This window comes from Lissotriton vulgaris, chromosome 12 (assembly GCF_964263255.1).
Source record: "Lissotriton vulgaris chromosome 12, aLisVul1.2, whole genome shotgun sequence".
NCBI lineage: Eukaryota > Metazoa > Chordata > Amphibia > Caudata > Salamandridae > Lissotriton > Lissotriton vulgaris.
Window position 1 is genome coordinate 745,181,563 of NC_141700.1, and position 21,790 is coordinate 745,203,352.

At 40.4% G+C, this 21,790-nt stretch overlaps 1 protein-coding gene across 1 annotated transcript in view; it reads left to right on the top strand.

Moving 5' to 3' along the window:
• The first annotated feature begins 707 nt into the window (after positions 1–707).
• The window catches only part of LOC147678546 (extracellular calcium-sensing receptor-like), a 99,342-nt gene continuing 78,259 nt past the window's right edge, over positions 708–21,790 (top strand). The window contains exons 1-2 of the mRNA XM_086946593.1: positions 708–1,081; positions 20,587–20,878. Coding sequence (XP_086802719.1) covers positions 750–1,081; positions 20,587–20,878 — 624 coding nt within the window. The 5' untranslated portion in view covers positions 708–749. The remainder of the gene's footprint in view (positions 1,082–20,586; positions 20,879–21,790) is intronic.

Consider the following 21,790-nt stretch of genomic DNA (forward strand, 5'->3'; position numbering starts at 1 on the left):
GTGCCACTCTATTCCACTCTCCTCTGTGCCACTCTAATCTATGCCAATCTGCGCCAAACTGTTAACTTTTAGCGATGCTGAACAGCTGCCAAACTGCAGAACACCATAGCTAAAAGACAGTGACAATAGCTCTAACATAGTCTGGGCTTTGCCAATGCTTTTTATTAACTTGTCCTGGTGCAGATGTCATTATTTCACATCAGAATTCCCAACATCACTGCAAAGTTGCATATAACTACTGCCAAATTACCCCAAAACAATGTAAAATTGCCCAGCATCAGTGCAATTTAAGAGATAGGTCCTCTGCCAGGTGTATACTAAATTCATTCTAAAAAACGTTTGTGCATTGGCCTCCACAAGTTTTAATCAAAAAACACGAATATAACTGAACTATAGGAACACAATTCCTGAAACAAGACAATAAAAAGTACTTAACAGAAAATGAAGCTAAGATAAAAATACCCAAATTACAGCAAAATATTTTTGTAACACCTTTCGTAACACTGCTATTTTATTTGACAGGTTATCTGCCTGCATATATTCAGAGGGGTTTTTTATGTTACAGGCAAGGTACCCCACATGAAAGAGTCATATGGGACTGATACTTTTATTTGTTTTAACAAATCTTAAAAGATATGTCTAGAATCATAATTGTTCTATTGCTCAAATCATTAAGGGGAAATATCCATTACCTTGTTTCAGATGAGGGCCAGCGCAACACTTATTAACACATATTTTGAAAATGACTGATGGCAAGCAGAATCTGGATTTCAGCATGCAACAGTGAAGTGGACAAAACGTTTCTGCAGTGTCCTGCGAGTATGCCCTTCAAATGTTTGATCTCCTTCAGAAGCTTTATGGAACTCTACCAGCTAGCAGTGGTGTATTGGATGACTTCCTGTTTACTGTCCATATGTGCTGCTCAGACTGCGGCGCCCATGTGCCAACTTCAAAGAACCTCAATCAGCGGTTTCTCAAGAGATGGTGATATCATGATTGGTGGCATCTTGGCCATTCATTATGCCAGTGAAAGTCAGGCCATTAACTTTAGAAAAGAACCACCAGTTGCCAGATGTGAAACGTAAGTAAGATTGCATGCACCCAGACCACAACATACCTACACACACACACACACACACAACATAGCATACCTATTATTATGAGGACCCACCATTGACTGTAATGAAGTAAGTATTTAGTATTCTAACTCCACACATGCCTAAATAGGTTATAAAGCAGACCTAGGCAAATATAAGTGTACTTTTTAAAGTTTTTGGTACACTCACTCGAAAGTACCTAAACACACTACTGGGACAGGGCCTCCTAGCGCACCTGTCCTCATAAAGATAATGTTTGTCTGGTTCTTTCAAGGTTTACCCATGCTATGAAGACCGATCTGGTCCTCACACCGTGGTTATACACACACATACACACAATATTTGGGCAGACCCACAGCTTGTACTATGCTACTATGCAACTCCATTGCTAATTACTTCGAAAAGAAAATTCTAGACATTGTTAAGGATTTTCCCCAACCGATATTGACCTCTTGCGATAAGGAAAGGGTGGAGCTAAGCAGGGAGAATTATTCTAACATGACCGGCTTTAACGTATTTGCCCCCATTTCCTTAGAGGAGTCACATCAGGCCATTTTATCTAGCAAATCTGGATCTCCCTTTGACCCCTGTCCTCCTTTGTTCCTAAAAGCTTTGGTCAAAGAGGTAAATCCTATCATTAATGGCATCATCAACTCGTCACTTGTCACAGCTGAGATTCCCTGTGATTGGAAATTAGCAGCCTTTAAGCCCCTTCAGAAAAAATCTTTACCTGATCCGACCATTCTTTCTAACCTGCGACCCATTTCATTGCTTCCATTGGTGTTTAAATTGACTGAATCTTTTGTTAACAAACAACTCACGAAATTCCTAGAAGATAATAACATCTTGCACGCCAACCAATCAGGCTTTAGGTCCAAACACTCTACAGAATCCGCCCTCCTGTTTTCGGCAGAGACCCTGCGAACCGCTGTGGATCAAGGGAAGAAGGCCGTCCTGATATTACTCGACCTATCGGCGGCCTTCGATACGGCCTCACATACAATCTTGGTTGACCGCCTGCTTAATTCAGGGATAGGAGGAGTAGTGCTGACTTGGTTAAAAAATTTCCTCAGCCAAAGACGTCAAGTCACGGTACTGGGAGAATTTAACTCTGAAGAAAAATCCATCAGCACAGGGGTCCCTCAGGGCTGTAGTCTGAGCCCTGTACTCTTCAATCTATATATGGTTCCCCCTGATTGAGCTTATCTCCTCTTACCAGATCAGCACAATATCTTACGCTGATGATACGCAGCATATCCTGGTACTGGACAGGGAGCTGCCTGAAGCTGAAGAAAATCTTAAAAACTGCCTCACTGCTACATTTGAGTGGATGAAGATCAACCATCTCAAATGTAATTCAGGGAAAACTGAAATCTTGCCTTTCGGTCCCCAAAATTTGTTCTCCCCCAAACAGTGGTGGCCTGAAGATGCTGAAGCCCCTCCGAATACCATCTCCTTTGCCCGTAATTTGGGCGTTAAGTTTGATGACTTATTGTCATTCAAGCAACAAGCAATTGGCGTGGCTAGCACTTGCTTCCATATCATCAGAACTCTTAGGAATTTTTTTGACCTTCTCCCATTGTCAGCAAGGAAAACGGTAGCGGTGGCGCTTATAACATCAAGACTGGACTACTGCAACAGCCTGTACGCGGGAGCGAATAAATCTGTGCTCCACAGGCTGCAGATGGTCCAGCATGCCACTGCTCACCTGGTCCTTGGCTGGCTCAGAAAGTCATCTGCCTCGGCTGCACTTAATGCCCTCCATTGGCTTCCAATACATAAGCGTATTCTATTTAAAATTCTAGTCATCACTTTTAGAGCTTTCCATTTACAAGGGCCCAGGCATCTGTCAAAAGGCTTTACACGCTATCTACCCGTTCGGAGTTTGAGGTCCTCTAACCAGAATCTATTAGTAACCCCAAAATTCAGGCTTGTTGCCAAAGGTGGGAAATCTCTTGCTGTCTTGGGTTCCAGAGCATGGAACAAATTGCCACTCCAGCTTCGGCAAATCTCTACAGAATCCCACTTCAGGAAAGCCCTGATGCTGCTTGTAAAGCTCTAGTGTAAAGGGTGTAGTGTTTTTTGAACTGCTTCAGCTAACCGACCTGTTCCATCTGGGCTGGTATTAAGCGCCAAGATGCTCCTTGGAGTGGTAGTAGCGCTATAGAAATGTATTTTACATTACATTACATTACATTTATCACCACTGTTGAGTGTGGTCCATGGCTCAAGAGATGAAAACGCCTCAAGTGAGTTACAATGGCTTTCCCCTTCCTCAACAATGGCAATAAATAGCTTGTTATACTCTGCACATCTGCGAATATAGTTTAAACCATCTCATTATTTTATGCTTTTAAAAGAATTGTGAGCCCCTGCTTCCTTCCGCCCAAGATTGTTATTTTTATTGCTTGATTTTGGGCAATATAGAGGTGCTATGATCTTTTTTCACTCCTCAACCTGGAAAAGAGAGGGACATTTTCTCCCCTAACTTGTATGTAAAGCGAGGTGTTTATCATATATTTTCAGGGATAAGAATCCAGGCTAAATAAAATAATGAAGAAGTTTAGATCAAGTAGAAAGTGAGAAACCCTCAGCACAGAACAGGCCCATATACAGCTCCTCCAGCAACCGTTCACACATCAAACCAAAATATTCTATACAAACCTTTGAAATAGGAATGTTACTTAAAAGAGCATAGCACACAAAAGAACAGAACATACCACACGTCATCCCACCAACAAAATAAACTCCACATATAACAGACAGCACTCACCAAGACATGCCACACACAAAACACAACAACATCAATAGAACAGCTGCACAGAATAAAATAGAAAGAATCAAATAAAGGAAAACAGGAATCAAATGCAATAGCATAACTTATATATCTATGCTTAACACAAACACATTAAAATGTAGGAAGAGCCACACTGGGTAATTAACTTCTACGATGTTGTTAAAAGTTCTAATTCTCCCATTTTTTAACTGCACACACCTATTGTTAACTTTGAGAGCTTTGTTTTGATTACTATATTTATAGTCTCTCTTCCTTCCTCTTGGCGACCTCACATGTACCATGTCACTCATCTTAACAAGCACGTCTTTCACATTCTTATTTCTATCATAATGCTTTGCACTAGAATTGTTCTCTCATCTACTTTTCCTTCGCTCTTTTAACAACCAACGCTCTGGAAACCCCAGAATTCAAATTGCTTTCAACCTATGGAGGACACATTGTGCAAGGCTATTTTTTGCGAAACAATTAAAATAGTGTAACACCTGTTGCTGAATGCTGAGCAAATCTGTACTACACCACATGGTTAGCCACAGCATCTTTGCAACTTCTTCCTCTGATTTCTGCTGCTTGAACAGTCTCCTTAAGAGTTCTGTTCAACCTCCATTTCATTCAGTTAGTTTGAGGATAATATAGTTCACATCTTTTATGCACAATGTCTCTCTCATACAAAACCTCTGATATGTCTGTTCATGTCAACTTAACACCATTATCTGTTAACATGATCTTATGATTGCTTTTTATCTTCCAAAAATCTCCATTAAGAAAATAATCTCAGACAAATTTCACTTTTCACCATCTGAAATACAAATCTATAGGAACAAAAAGATACTCCAAACATCCTTTGGAATGCAATGGTCTGACAATAGGCACAGCAACTTCATCTAGTGGGTCACTGGGAAGCTCTCTATTTATCATGGAAGTAGTCTTTGGTTTCTTTAATTCCTAACTCAATCTACACCCCACACAATTTCTAACAAATCTCTTTGTTTTGAGATTCCTTCCAGGCCACCAGTAAGACGATCTTAAGCGCTCATTGGTTTGCTGATACTCTTATGCCCCTCATGAGCAAGAGTCAACACGCGTACACATAAAACCTCTGGAGCTCCTAACTATGAGCTTCTGAAAAATAACCCCCAATCAACAGTTTATGAAATATCTTATTAATCCACTCACAGTTTGCCACAATTCACATCATCATAAACACCAGAATACCCCATCTCAACACCTCTCTGGAACACAGCATCTTTATTTAACTCAGACATCCATTCCTCTTATAAAACACACTCTGATGTAACCTCACACACTTTGAACTCTAAACCCTTCAACCACGTGCCAAAAAGTTCCTGCTTCTCCACAAAACCACATTGCATCCTGGACAGAGAGTTTGCAACATTACAAGAGATCGCTGTAATGTATTGAACCTCAAAATGAAAATCTTGTAGCGCAATAATCCATTTAAAGATATGAGACGATATAACATATAATCCCTTTTTTGGCAAAACCCTCTCAAAGCGGCTTGTGATCAAAATAAACAGCACATCTGATTCCCCAAAGAAATTGTTTACATTTGTTGAACACCTATAACAAAGCAAATGCATATTGCTCAATTGTCGAATACGTGCATTCCACATCCTTCAGGCACCAAGAAGTAAATGCAGTAGTCACTGCATGTCCATCCTGCACTTGCTTAAACTTAGCGCCAAGACTCTTAAGATTGGCATCCGTACTTGAAGAACAAGGTATTTAGTTAATTATTTTATTTTTTATTTTATTTTTATTTAAAGAGTTTTGTATAGCGCGAACGTGCCCCTTGGGTATCAGAGCGCTTCACATTACATGAGGTAGGTTAGCGATACATCTTGTATAGTCGACGTTTCACAATGATACGAGGTAGGTAATTATACAGCCATAAGTATTAATATATTTATAAACAGACATATTAGATAATGTTTGATATCAAGGAGTACTAGAACTTGCAATACCAAAAAGTTCTGTCATGTATTTTCCTTATGAAGTCTCCCTTCCTGAAGCAGGCGAGGTATAGTACCGTCAGATATTCTCTCCAGTGTCGCTGGTGACTTTTTCTTTTCTTACATTGCTGTTCTGTTTGGTAACTCCCAGGTTATGGTGTTAGTGATGACCTATCTTGACTATGGTAGGAACTTACTCATTAGGAAGATCTTAGCTTCTCTCTTAAATGCTGCTGTGTTCGGGATTTTCCTGATGTTTGGGGGAGTGAGTTCCATATTCTAGGGGCTGCTCTTGAGAAAGCTCTATCATATGTTTTCATCTTTCTGAAGCTGGGTGGTCTCCGCAACAGCTCCTTGGCACTCCTGTCAAGTCTGCCTCCTCCTGATATCTCATTTTTCTGGGCCAAGTATCTTGGTGTATTGTAATAACTATTGAGCCTTGACAAAACACTCATTTATGAGCAAACATTCTCTCACACTTCTCACTCCAAGAAAAAACGTCACCTTTTCTCAAAGTTTCCTGATAGCATGGTTTTTGCCAACAAAAACTTGAATACATTTGGAGTAAAACTCTGCTATCCCCAAAAATATTTGCACTCCCTCTCCTTTTGTGGGATCATTCTGACTCAGAATTATATTAACTACGTTTTTGGGACGAACACCTCCTTTTTTGAGATTACATGCCCCAAATATGTTATGTCCTCACACATGAATTTACACTTCTCCACCATTAAATCATGCCTTTCTCTGAGACAATCTCTTGCCTAATGTCATTCATGGGGTTATAAAGTAAATTATTGCTAATGAGAACATCATCATGAAAAAACTTCAAATGGGATAAATGCCCCAACAAACTCGTCATCAGACTTTGAAAAAGTGCAGCTGCCGAACACAACCCAAATTGCATTTGGTAAAATCGAAAAACACCCAAAAGGTTTACTGAAGACATAACATCTTTTGATTTTTCTGTCAGTTTAACCCGGTGGTACGAAGTAGGATGATTTAAAGTAGTGAAATACACTGCCCCTGCAAGCATACACATCATTTTAGTAATATTTAGTAACGGAAGCCTTTCCCCCACCACTCTCTCATTTAATTGTCTGAAATCCACACATAGCCTGATGTTCCCATTTGGTTTAGAAACCACTACAATTAGAGCAAGTCATTGAGTAGCTTCTAAGATTTTATGATCTTTTCAGAACATAACTGTTCTAATTCACTATTAACTTATATTTGTAGTGCAATAGGTACATTTCTAATTTAACAGCTAAGAGTAATAGCAACAGATTTTAGCAGCGGTGGCTGGCATCAACTGACGTGATGGGCATTGCCTGGCCATCCTGAGAGGAGAGTAAAAAGAGGAGAGAAACACAGAGCAGCTGGAAAGAAATAGATACTTGCTGCTCAGTGATAAAGTTGGCAGAATCTGTGCTTTTTTCTGATGGGGAGGGGGTTGGACTTTGGGTGTGGCCTGATATGCATGTGCTGAATGGGCAAGGGCTTCTTTGCCCTTGATGTACAACTACAGCAGTTACATCACAGTGGGGGCATATTAGGTTGCATGGGATGAAGAGAGTTTCATTTTGGGTGTTTATCTCAATGGGCCAGGGCAGACCTAAGAGAGCTCCATTAATTTAAATTGCACAGGAAAGGGCATACTTATGTAGAAGATGTATGAGTAGGAGGGAACAGTTGTAGTCCATCATGAGTTTTGAGGCAGTCTAGAGTCAAACCCAAATACTTCCTTCCGGGGTTGCGTGTGCATGTCTTTATGTCTGTAGCTCAGCTCTACATTTGGAGCATGTTGTTAAATGCTCCAGCTCTTTGTGAGTGCACTGCAGCACTAGTCTTCCTCATCGCATAATAGGCAGGCAAAGACCAGAACCATGAGGAAAAGATGGAATGTGCTGGGACAAGAAAGAAGACAGATATGGCATAGCTATCAGTTGTACAGCCGGTGCAAAGGCGGCGGGTTCAAGAAACAGAGTTGGCCCAGCCTGACTTTGCTACCTCCACTATAATAGACTGTCGATTGTTCAGATGTTTTTTAGGGGGAAATGTCCAGGGCTTGGCTCCCTACCTGTATTGGTGGTTGTAAGGGCAGAGAGTGAGACGGGCCACTCACAGGCAGGAGAAGTGGTGCACAGTAACCTACACAAGTTCTGTACGCAGTCTCGGCTTCAACTAATAAGTTGGTGGTGCTTGGGGGAGCTGCCAAGGTTCGAGGCTCGGCATCGGTCAGCACCCTGTGATCCTGGGCAAATCAGTTCATCTCACAATGCCTTTAAAAAATATTGTTTCCTAGTGTAATGCAACTGGTGCTCAAGTAAAGCTTCCAATACCTTCAGTTCGGTTTTCACTATATAACACTACAAAATAATACATAACGAGGAAATTCTCCCCTGTTCTGTCTTCATTTGGTCCGAGAGTATGCAGGGCACATGCAAATGATGACCAGGACCACAGACAGGCCTCACCCTCAGTTGAGGCTAACGTTGTCCGGGGCTTGACACTGATAGTTAGTGTTCTATTGAAGGCATGTCAAACCATTTATCCAGGGCCTGTCCTGAATCTCCTGTTACACCAAATATAAGAGTGCATGTTGCATGTAGAGTTTGTAATTAGACCCTCCCCCTTTAGGAGAAAATGGCGGGTGGTTCCAGATCAGCGCGACTCATTGACTGTTGATATGAAGGTTGACAGGTGATTCTGACAGGCCTGTCATGCTAGCTTTTTTACGTGAACTAACTCTCACCAGCAGTGAACCCTATTTGTTTTATGAGCAACTCACTTGCAGAGTGTTTGAGTTAGGTGATTGTGAAGCAGTACCCCAGTTCTCCTTCATTGCACTCTGATGGTGCTCTTTGATGTCCCCGGCGCCGGGACCTTCCTGGCTACACTCAACTTGCCCATTAATATAGGAGGTAGAGGAAACCCTTCCCCTAACCTTCTGTGCTAGCAGAGGTCAGGTTTCCTTTAGTACAGCATACCAGTTGCTGCGAAATTTGGAGTAGTGGTAGATTTGGGGAGAAAGTCAGCACGAGAAAAGAGCCAGAAAGCATTGAGTGGGATAATAAAGGGTAGCTGCCTGTGATCTTAATGCAATCATGGTGAAAGAAGATGCCACATGACCCGTGAGGAAGCGGTGAGGCCCGGTTTCAGAGATATGAGATAGCACCGAGTGTTGTTAGCTGGCCTGTTTCTGTCTATAGGAGCTATCCCTGCTGTGCTCGGCATCATGACCTGACTTAGAACTGGCCTGGGAGAGACATCCTTCTGTTTAATTATGATTTATGAATGAGTGGAAATACCTTTGTGAGTGGAACAGGCTGACTATAGGCAGAGAAATGAGTTCATTTGAGAGCAGAAGCTTCAGAAGCTGCAGAGGTGCAGGTGTGCACACATGCTCAACCTGCACTTACTTCACCTCATCATCACTCCAGTGTGCTGCACCACTTTCCAGTTTTTTGACTTGACAGGCCTGAGGTCCTGTGCCTGCACTCACATTGTCAGCTTTTCGTATGTATGGCAGGGAGTAGCCTTTTTTGTTTTTCAAACATACAGTAGTTTCACTACCTTCTACAATGCTAAGTTGTGCTCGCTTTGCATTCTCTTCGCCTTCCTCGCAACTTCTTATTAGCCCCCGGTCACCCTGTGGCAATTTTGTCACTACTAGCACATCCTTTTCAGCTCTCTGCCACCCATTGAACTTCCTGAAGTATATCACACCTCTTGTATCACCCTTTCCTCTGATGTCTTGTGTGCGCTTGCTATCCAGGGGCCTTATTTATGAAGGCCTTGCGTCAGTTTTGCGCCGCCGGTGCGTCACTTTTTGTGACGCACCAGCGGTGTAAAAATGCGCCTCGTTGCGCCATATTTAAAAAGTGACGCATCTAGGTAGATGCGTCACTTTTTAAACCCCTGCGCCACATTATACCTGCGTCAGGTATAATGTATGCAGAGGGGGCGTTCCCCCGCAAAAAGCCTCGTAATAGTGACGCAGTGAAATTTTTGAGATTTCACTGCGTCACTTTTAGGACGCTGTTGGATCAAAATCTTGCGCCTGCCTCACAGCAGGCGTAAGACTGACGCAAGCCCTTTAACATGGGGCTTTCCCCATGTGAAAGGACACATTGCTGGAGTTGCGTCACTTTTGTGACACACTCCAGCAATGCGTCACTTTTGCTCTTACAGATACGTCAGAAATACTGACGTATCTGTAACTCCTTGCGACATGATGCGTCATACATTAAATATGACGCATCAGGAATGTCGTAAGGAGTGCGCAGTGAAAAGTGACGCATCGCTGTTTCACGCAGCGGTGCGTCACTTTTCATAAATGAGGCCCCAGGTGTCTTCTAGCTTTACTAGGCCACCTCCTGTCTTTCATCTGTCCCATTCTTGTCATGTGCTAACCTTGCCTTCCTTCCTAGGCTTGTTCTTCCTGCCTTCCCTCTGAAATGATGCCCTACTTTAATAGCCCTGCCATTCCTCTGTACCCTCTCTTGGCACCTCTAGGAACTTCACTGGAGCTGGGCACAGGGCCTTTAGTATTCTGCCAGTGAGGCCACTTGTTTGAGTTGGTAGGGATGGTAGGATGGTGCACGAGTGCCTCTAAAACAGTAGGGATACTCACTGTTTAGAATGATCTACGACTGAGTGTCGCCATGTTAAATGTGTGTCAGGTGGGGTCACACTAGGATATCATTCCATGCTGGCTCTAATGACACTGTCATTTGTCACTGCTGTGATCCCTCAGTTCCACTTACACATTTAAGCTACAAGCTTTCCTGGCTTATATTACATGAAGCAACTATTGAAAGGGACTGTAACTCCACAGTCACCTGGCAATTTATCCCCAAATACTGCCACTGTCCAGTGCCTCTGTGAGCTAGCAGGCCTAATGATGCATGAGACCAAGACACACGGCGCTTTACACAGGACTTCTCAATTCTGAAGGTTCACACTGAGGAAGAACCCCAGACATGGCTCCCAGGAAACTAGCTGGACTAATTAACTACAGCAACTATGGCTAGAGCCAGTAGCACAATCGCCCGTCATCATGCCCTCTTCCTGGGACCTGCATGCCAGACTTACCAGCAAGAGATGAACACCAGTGCTGTCAGATCACACCACGCATCATGAACCATCGGACTCCGTCCATTCTCGGCAGACTGTGGTTGTGTCATCCCTCACTAGCAACAAATATATAATTGCGGTAAAACTGTTTACAGTAGTAAAATAAAAATTAAAGGGCACTTTTGAGCAAAAGGTAAATAGCAGTCTAGAAAACACAAAACAGGAACTCAGTTGTAGATATTTGGTGTGCAGAGGTTTCTCGAAGGGTCCAATCATCCTCATCGACAAAAATATGAACACGAAAACCCGCACCACAGAATGGGTCCGTCTAGAGCTCCACCAACAGCTGTCAACACATCACAACTAAAGATTCGAAACAGAACCTTTACATTAAAAATGCTTCCTAAAGGAGACATTACTTACCACAGTCAGGTTATTTCACTCTTGCCCTCTGCCAAGGTGGAGGGCTATCCACCTTTCTTGCTTTAAATTGTCCTTCCACCATTGAGAAGGTTGGAGGGCATAGGCACAATTTCCTCCTGCTCGACCATCAGGCAAGGTCCAGGAAGATGTAAATTAACCCTTTCCCTGCTCTTGGGAATGTCAAGGTTTGCCTGTGGTCAGCCATCCTATCCCGTACTGGCCAGAGGGGGGAGTGTGGTGATGTCCTTCGTAGTATTCTGTGTTCAGAGTTCCATTGAATGTAGAATCTGGAAAAGGTATTGATATTCCTTTTCTGTCAGTTGCTCACCGGCAACAGATCAATTAGGTGTTTATTATTAAACCTCCAACTTCAACCCATTACGTGTGTGTCCTGTGTCCTGTGTAATTAACTTAAACATTATTGGGAGTAGTCCGGGAAAAGACCCATTTATTTTTTATCTCTCCCAAGCTTATCAAACAGTCTGAGGGATATATTTATATAGGGACAGGTATAACCACCCACAGGGGAACTGTGCGGCAACAGGTATTCAGCATTGCTACTTTCTTTCTCTCTTTATATTTATTCCAATTGTGTGTAAATATTGGACTGAATACTTGGTAATGTCCAGTGTTTATTTATTTAACTTGTAGAGCGCACTGTCACCTTACAGGCATCCTGGCGCTAAGCAACTCAGAGTATAGGAAAGAGTGTGTCCGAGACAAAAGCAGGCAAACTATATCTTGGGGGTGGGAGGAGCTCCCTAATTTGTCTAATCTCCCACTGGAGTTCGTTCTAGAGTTTGGCCGCTGCCACACCAAAAGATCTACCACCTGACCTAACTTTGCTGAATCTCTGTACCATCATCAATCTTGCCGATGAGGAATGGAAACTTCTCATGGGGACATACCATTTACATTTTTTCTGCATGAGCGCAGGTCCCAGCCCATGAAGGGCTTTAAAGACAAGGCAGAGAGACTTAAGCATAACTCTCTGTCTCAAAGGGAGCCAATGCAGCTCTGCCAAAGCCGCGAACGAGGAGGACCTTCTGGGCAGCCCTAGAGCTAACTTGGCCGCCGCCGATTGGATGCTCCGTAATTTGTCCAAAAGAAACTTCGGAGAATCAAGCAACAAGGCATTACAATAATCTAGCCTGCTGAGAATGGTGCAGCTTGCCACTAGAGCACGCGCCTGAGGAGACAGCAAAGGAAAGATTTCCCGCAAAGATCTGATAATCGCAAAACAGCAGGCCGCCGTTTTTGTAACCTGGGCTTCCATAGTAAGTTTGTTATCAAACATAATGCCCAGGTTACGGACCGTTTTAACAGGCCGGACTGCGGTCGAAGCATTGGAGGGCCTGAAGTTGCTAGGTAGAGCCTGAGGGATCCTGTTCCCTGAACAGAAAATCATCTCAGTCTTACCTGCATTCGAGTTATCCTTTAACCAACCGGCCGTATCCCGCAGGCAATTGTGAAACACTTCCACTGGCGTAGACTCCTCTCCCTCAAAGGAGAGAATCAACTGCGTGTCATCAGCATAGTTTATGATGTCGATATTGTATGCTTTGATGACCGCTATCAGGGGTTTCAGATAGATATTAAATAAAATCGGGCTGATTGCCAAGCCCTGTGTCACGCCATGCGAGACATTGGAGAAGGCTGATTGAAAGGGAGGGAGGGACACCGCCTGCTGTTTATGGAAATAGTGTTGTCCATTCATTGTGCTTTATTGTCCACACATGCAGCAAGGCATTTCTGAATCTTTTTAGAACTAGACACACTTTAATATGCACACTTGAAACTTTTTGGCTTATGTCACCAACATTGCAAAACACATTTTCAGAAAACCAAGAAAGGGTTTCAAGTGATGGAAAGGCCCGTGAGCTATAAAGAATCGATGTCCAGCTATTCAATTTAGGACCACCTTTATAATTATTGTAATATGTGGCAGGTGTGCACAATATTTGGCATGCTCTTAGATGCCTTTTGAAACATTGTTTTCACCAAGTTTGGTGCAAAGTACCAGATGGTGATGGAATTAGTCAAGGGTGACTTAATTTTTTTTTATTGATGAGCACTTGCAATGATAAAACAATAGTTTCGGAAAACAAATTTTCTTACACACATCAGATAAGATTTGTTTTTTACATTTTAATACATTAAAAAACAAACATTGTTTGACATTTTTCATTTCTACATTATTTTTTCAAGTATGGTTCATTTAGATTTTTTCAACTTGATATATTTGTCCTACATAAAGTATTTCCACCCCTTGTATATAGCTGTTTTTAAGCATATTAATAATAATGTTATATTATTCGATTTTTTAATGTTATTATTTATTTCATACTTTACTTGTCTTTTATAGGTATTGACTTGTTTCACATTTCTCCAACATGTGTAAACATTTTTCAAGTATTTTGTCATCCTTTTTATTTAAAGTCACATGTTCTCTATATGAAGATAGTCTTTTTAGTTTTCATTTAGCGGACATTTATTTTACTGCTACTTTACTTTTATAGTTTGTGTCATTTGTTGACAGTTGTGTGAGTCACAGTAAGGTTCTGCTGCTCATCCAGATAAGGTAAGATCTTTATTACAATTGTATATAGGGTTTGGGGTTGGAGGGATGCAGGTAGAACAGTTATTGATAGGTATAGTCTTGGTTTTTCCTGTTTTTTCTTTTTTCTTTGCATTTTGTATATTTGTGTTTAATAGTGTTGTGAGTTAAGCCTAGTTAGAGTTAGGAACTACTTTATTGTTATTTATATGTTGGTGGGTTATGTTATATGTTTGTAATACTTGAATACAATGTTTATCTTAGGTTTGAATGTACTGTTTTCGGTGTATGGACATCTGGATTTAGAATTTTTTTTCACAGGAAATTTCTTTTGATTTCTAGTCAACCATTATTTTGAAATTTGATTTCCTTAGATTTTTTGGGTTTCCAAGAGAGTTTTTTTGTTGCAATTTTTCATCATGATTTTTATGCTTCCTTTTGATGTTTGACTGCTTTGTTGGGTTTAAATTACACCTATTCTATGTTTTTATTTTGGGTCTTTTTAGCATTTATCATTCCTATTTCTAGTGGATTATATTTTGATAACATGGATATTGATATTGATGAAGATATACAGCTATAGAATAGTATGTTTTATTTATGTAATTATACCCAAATTAGGAGAAGGTATTTATTTGTTTTATTTAAGAAGAGGGGACTGAGACAATGTAGACCAGCTTTATTAAGATTGCAAATGCTAAAGGACGAGCTGACACTGTATATTGTATCAATGTTTTTAAAAAGCACGATGAAATTTACATTGACAATGAACTGATTTTTATCATTCTGTATTAACTCTGCTTTGGTCTTGAATCTATTCTCAAATGAATGTGAAAAATTTAATGTTTTATGTAACTTGGATTACTTACTTTTTAACTGTGCTTTTATGGATTCTTAAATTGAACCCGAATAAAGCTATTTTTGACCTTGACCTATGTAATTATTTGTTGGTGAGAAATGTTACATGTTGTTTTGTACGTGTATTTGTTGTAAATGTTAGGTGTTACTTTATAGGTGTCGTATTTATTTGGTTTTATTTGATTTTTTGTTTAAATTTTGAGGTCTATTACGATGTTGGGTGGATCGCCACCGCCCGCATGGTGTTGGCGATCCGCCAGACATAATTGCCCGCCCGCCTACCATTTACCCCCGCCACATTATGATGGCGGGGGTACGGCGGCGGACTGGAAGACCATCCGCCGCTTTTCCGCCCGATCGACGAGTCAACCTGGTGGAAAAGGGTTGAATATTGTCGTGGTGTCTGCTAGACACCACCATCCATATTATAATGTCTGTGGGAACCAGCCGTTCTAGCATTGCCGCCATGAAAAGACATGCAGTTTTTGCAGTTGGGGGCCTGTTGCAGGCCCCCAGGATGTTGAGGGGGTGGGCGGGCACATGGAGGGGTACCTATGGTAGCCCCCTTCATTTGCATGCATGACGTGAAAAGCACCGTGCGGTGCCTGCCACATTTTGCATGCAAATGCACAGATACCTTTTTTGCATTGCGGCGGGTGCTGCTGACAGCACCGCCAGCCACAATGCAAAAAATGTGGGATGCGCCTGCCGGTGTGGCGGGCGCATCCTAATTGCACATGCAGGACTGCTGCACACATAGCAGGCGGTCCCATTTCCTGGGGTGATGGCGGGCGAACAAAGTCCGCCTGCCATCGTAATAAACCCCTTTGTGTTTTGTAGTTGTTGATTATTTTGTTTTTAACTAAGTAATAAATATATTATTTATGTATCAGTCTTTTTGTTATTTTAAATGAATGTTGTCTTTACTGATCTAGAAGAAAAATGTGTTTAATATTTAGTTAAAAATATTTTGTTTTTTTACATAGCAAGGCTTATATGAAAGGTATATTAATGTTTTGATATTCACCATGTACAGTGTATTTCTGAGTGAATGGTTTGGGGCACATCCATGCTTGACATTGGTGTAATTTTGCTTCAGCAAATATAATATTGTGATTCTCATAAGAAAGGTTGTTATGCAGGAGTAAGTGTTCTTCATTATGTGGGTGGTTAAGTGTTCTGATATTTGGATATCCCCCTGGATAGGCCTGAAATACTCAGCAGTTTTTATGTTCCCACATGGAGTAGACACATCCCTATGTCACAATTCGATAGCAACAATTGACACCCATCCTATATGGATGACAATAGGGAACTTGTCACAAAAGAGGTTGTGAATGCGGCCACCCACCTTGAACCTTCTGTTCATACTCTTACTGCTGGTTCCCCCAGCACTTAAGAAACCCCTAGCCCCAGCTACTCTATGGTTCCCTCTACTCCCTCCACCAAGTTATTCTCCTAGAATCTTGCTGGAATTGTGTCCCAACTATCTTGCCCTGACTGGTACCAGTGTATTGATACATTTGACATCTGTTTTTTTCAGGAGACTTAGGCCCTGACCCAACAGTTTCGTTCTGGTTTTGAGAACTTCACTCAGGCTGCAACCTCACCCGGAAAAGGTTGATTGTCTGCGGGGCTAGCAATATGGATAAAAACACTTTGCTGTGCTTGATCAAAGTTATCGATCTGGGTTCCCCAGACATTCATTATGTCACTCTACAGTTTCCTTGTGGTATCTTTTTTTGTATATAATGGGCCTGATTCACAAAGTTAAACTTAGATGTTTGGTCTAAACCTAGACCAAATGTCTAGGTTTATGACTTTGGGAACTCACAAAGACCATTTACGAAAACAATCTTTATGTCCGAACTCTGCCCAGAGTGCAGGCATAAAGATGGTACTCATAAAAGTCTTTTGTGAATTCTCACAGTCATAAACGTAGAAGTTAGGACTAAGTTAAGACCAGATATCTAAATGTACCTTTGTGAATTTGGCCCACAATGTTTATTGCAGACATTGGGGCAACAGAGTTGAAATGGCAATTATTGAGCTGATTAATGCTCATTTGGTGACTTTCACAGCTGGCTATTTTGAAATTGTGGCAGATGATTTTAATTGCAACTTTCAGCTGCCTGCCCTAATTCTGAAATCCTATTTGGAGAAGAGGATCTAACTTGATTAGTTCCTGTGCTCTCACTACCACCTATTTAGAAATGGGCAGCTGCTGCTTTACAGCTAAATGCTTTCACCTTGAATAACAGCCTTTAAGCGTGTAATGGGAAATCGATTTCAGAGAAAGAGGGAAGGCATACCTTCAACGGCTTGTATAGGTCTAGCCTTATTGACTTCATTTTGTTGGACTTTAGATTATGGCCCATAATGATTGACAAGCAGGTGACACACCAATTTAATACTGATCACAACACTCTGGATCTTACATTGAGATCTCTGCGCTCTAATATTTCCAGTTCCCACACTGAACCCTTTAGTAGACGTAGCACAGCAGTTTTGAGGCAGGTTTGTGAGATGGTTGCCACTGGCCTGGAAGATATGGAGGCTGAACGGAGCTAACCTGATGCAATCTGATTTTATGTTAGTTTACTGACATTAACATAGGCCAGGAGGTACAGAGCTAGAATATCAATGTATAAATATCGATGTACAGAAATATTGAGGTAAAAATATCATGGGATAGAAATCTTGATCGGAAAAATATAGCAGTTAAGAATATCAATTGTTAGGGAAGTAATATCGATTGCAAAAATTATGAAGTGTTAAATATCGTTTACAAAAATATAGTTGTTAAAAATATCGATTTAATATTAGTGTTATGTATTTTAGTATTTTGTATGAGAACTGATTGTATTTTTAGTACATGTGTTAACATTTTAGTAGTTAATATTTTTTTTTTAAATACAATTTTGCATTTTTATTTCCGTAGCAGGTTGTGGGTTTATAGGAGAATGGGGTGGGAAGCCATTTAATTATATGAAATTCATTCAATAATTTATATGTATTCATAATTGTATAATTGTGATGTTATTGAGTTAAATGTGTACATTTATTTATTAATAATTGTTTGATAATTAGTTGTTAATTAATTTAAATTAATTAATTATTAATAATTATGGTAATTGTTTAATTAGTTTAGGTGTGTGTTTTGGTGTTTATAGGTGTAATTGGTGGGAAGGGTGGGAATTAATGTATTTTTTATTGATGGAATATTAATTATGTGATAGTTAATTTGTATTAATAATTAGTAATTATTAATTGTAATTGTGTAATTCCTTTTAGGTGTGTGTTGTGGATATTATATTGTTAAACAAAGTGTCATTAATGAATGTTTATTATATTAAATATTATATTTAAATTTCAATAATATTTATTTTAATAATGGAAATTTAATTTAATAAAAATGTTGATTTTTTTTATTGGTGTGGTATCCAGCACTTTCCCTACTGTGTACTCACTGGAGTGGAAATAGTAACTTTTTAACCCTCTGCTATCCAACACTTTCCCTGCTTTTCACTCACTTGAGTGGGAATAGTAATTTTTACCCAGCCACGATCCAACACATTACCTACTGTTGCACTCACTGGAGTGGAAATAGTAATTTTTACTCATCCGCTATCCAACACTTTTTCTACAGTTGCACTCACTGGAGTGGGAATAGTCATTTTTACCCCTCCTCTATACAGCACTTTCCCTGCTGTTGCACTCACTGGAGTCGGAATAGTAATTTTTACCCCTCCACTATCCAACACTTTCCCTGCTGTTGCACTCACTGGAGTGGTAATAGTAATTTGTACCCCTACGCTATCCAACATTTTCCCTGCTTTTGCGCTCACTTGAGTGGGAATAGTAATTTTTACCCTTCCGCTATCCAGCACTTTCTCTGCTGTTGAACTCACTCCAATATCCAACATTTTTCCTGCTATTTTAATTATTGTGTTGTGAAATGTATGGCTTTTTATATATATAGTTTAATGTGTTACTTAATTATTGGGTGTTTTATTTTATTTTTAATTATTGATCTATGTATATATTTTATATACGTTTTTTTTCACTCATGAAGGTCTCCAATTCGGGCTCTTCTAACTCTAGCTGTAGCGAAACAGAGGAAAGCTTATCAACTTCAGGCTGTAGTACACTTGAAGAACCCAAGATTGCCCTTAAGCGCCAAAAACATCATAGGAGCTCTAAGGGCCATACTGATCCTCTGAAAAATAGGGGGAGACGTGTCACTCGTACTGGGCTGAAGTGAGATTACTCCCATACAAGGATACTGCGCTCAGCGGAGGTGGCGCCTGCTCAGGCAGAAACTCCTCTTTGTGGTCAGCAAATACAAACCCTTCTTTGGGTTTGATTCTAGAGTTGATCAAAGAACATTGTGCAGAGGCCCAGGTGGAAGGAAAAAAAGCCCGGCAGGCTACAAATAAATTGGTAGAAATGGTACAGAATGTAGGGAAGGCTTGTGTGGATATCGGCGAGCGGCTTAACGGCATGGAAGAGAGAACAACCCCTGCTACTATTTCTAATAGAAAATGTAATGAATGCAATCTAATAAAATTAATTCTCAGTGTTTGCCCTTGCATCACTATAAATACCTATTCTTAAATTGAATGTAGTTCTTTAACAATTAAATTAGTAAATTCAAGTATTTACATTTAAATTACTTCCCAGTCTTTGCCCCTTACAAAATTACTTTTGAAAAACAGAATTCTAATTTTAAATTTAAAAAGATATATTTTCTAATTAAATTACTTGCCACACTTTGCCCCATATCAGTGTTTTAAAACCCTTTCTTACAAAAAATGTAATTAGAAAGAAAAAAATACTATTTAAAGGTAATTTTTTTAAAATAAATTTCCCCCCCCTTTGCCCCTATATAACTTTTTGATTTAGAACCAAAAATGAACGACATTCTCAAAACATTAATAATATTCAAATTTTCACCCATAAATAGAATGTAACCATGTAACTACATTATCTCAGATTTTTTCACAAGTATTGGATTGCAGATGTCAGCGTGAGAGCTTTATACGGAGTAGAGGGCAACCTTCGGGATGTGATTTAGGCACAGTCCTAGAGCTTTAGAGATGAATCTCAGACAGGATATCAGAGGCATTTATTATGTAACAAGTAATTTGATATTTTCTGTAGTACTTGGGTGCTAAGCCACACTAATGTTGAAGATAAGCTGTGCCCCTAGAAGAAAGCAACAGCCCTGGATGCCATAAGTCCAGTTTGGATATGGGATTGCCCTGTGAGGAAGCCACACATATCACACTTGTTGGCACTGTAATACTCATTACTAGGAAATGCTAGGATGTATCTGACCTTGGATTTTTATAGTATTGCCTTTCTGATGAGGGGCAGCCGTGTAGCCAGTTGATTCATACCTTGCTATTAAAAGATTTTGTGCAAGAATATCTCTAGTGGTGATTGTGAAAGGAGGTAGTAAATTGGACTGGCCCATACCAATCACCATTGGACAGAGGTACCAAAGGATTATTACAAAAGGCACAATATATTAACTAGTTACTGTAATTCCTCCTTACCACCATATATACCCCAGTTGTAGATAATGATGCGGCGTTTCACTGTAGTTGTACTACTTTTAATGGGCCCCCAAGCCATAAAGTAGCGTATCATGATTATGGAGACACAAAAGAGACAGTGAATTGTAACTATTGCTAAATATTATATGTAATACCAAAACCTTCAAAACAAATGTCTTGCCAATAGTAATACATTTATTCACAAACCTCAAAAGTGATCTTTGGAATATATGTTTCAATGCAGATTTTTGTTAGAGAATTTCCTGTGGTTGCAGGCCATGGTGTTTGCCTTTGAGGAAATCAATGGGAATCCTGATATCTTACCTAACATCACCCTGGGCTTCTGGATCTATGACTCCTGCGCAGTGGTACAGCAAGCAATCGAAGGGATCCTCTGGCAGCTTTCTGGACAAAAGGCACCAGTTCCAAATTATGAGTGCTGGAGGAGTCGCCCACCGACAGCTATTATAGGTGATGCAATATCTACAAGTTCCATGCTTATGGCACATATTCTGGGCCTCTACAGATTCCCCCAGGTGAGGTACAGTAGCAATCCCTTCACTGTAGAAAGAGATCTGTCAGACTGTGTTTAAATGAATGTACCAGCAGATGAAGTATTTTACTATGATAGGTCAGTGTTTAGTAACCTGGTTGCTGTAGGGGAGGACCTGCTGAAGAAGAAACAACACTTGTGGGACTAGTGATACATTTAATGCCAGTAGCAAAATCTATAACTGGTTTGAATAATTTCCACTTATAGCATTTCTGTAGCACAGACCCCTATTCTGTCTTCATCTTGAGAGTTTGTTGAATACAGATAATCTAGATTTCAAGGGACAGTTAATGGTTATGATTTTGCCCGTATTTAACCTGTCAGAATATGTTTAGGTAGTACCTCTCACCATATTGCGGATGCATCATTTGTGCACTGTGGATCAATGGCTGTAATGCAATCACCACCTGAGCTATAGAGCTTGCCATTGAGATACTAATACAGGGGACAGTGGTATGGCATTGTTTGTATGTATTTAATAATTATTGTTTATTATTCTGTAATGGATCACATGTTATTAAAATGTATCATTTACACAGTACAGTTTTAAGGCTGTGGTCGCTCTGACGCACTGTCTGGGTTTAAGGCTACCTTGCCTAGTACGTTTGGGTGGGAAAGGACATGTTTATAGTGTATCCTATTTGGAAAACATGTGTCAAACATGGAGGTTGGAGGGGGCTCCATTCATGTTGCTGCAAATATGGTCTGTGTATGGGCATGCCAGTGAAGCATAAGTGTGCAAGGGTTCATCATCGCAGACCTTCTATTCATCATCTACCTCAGACCTCTACTTAACTTCAAAAAATTATAGGAAATCTTTTCTGCCCTGATCACCCCCTATTTTTTATTGATAGTGGTGATTTCTAAATCTGAAACTGCCCTGGGTAATGCAAAC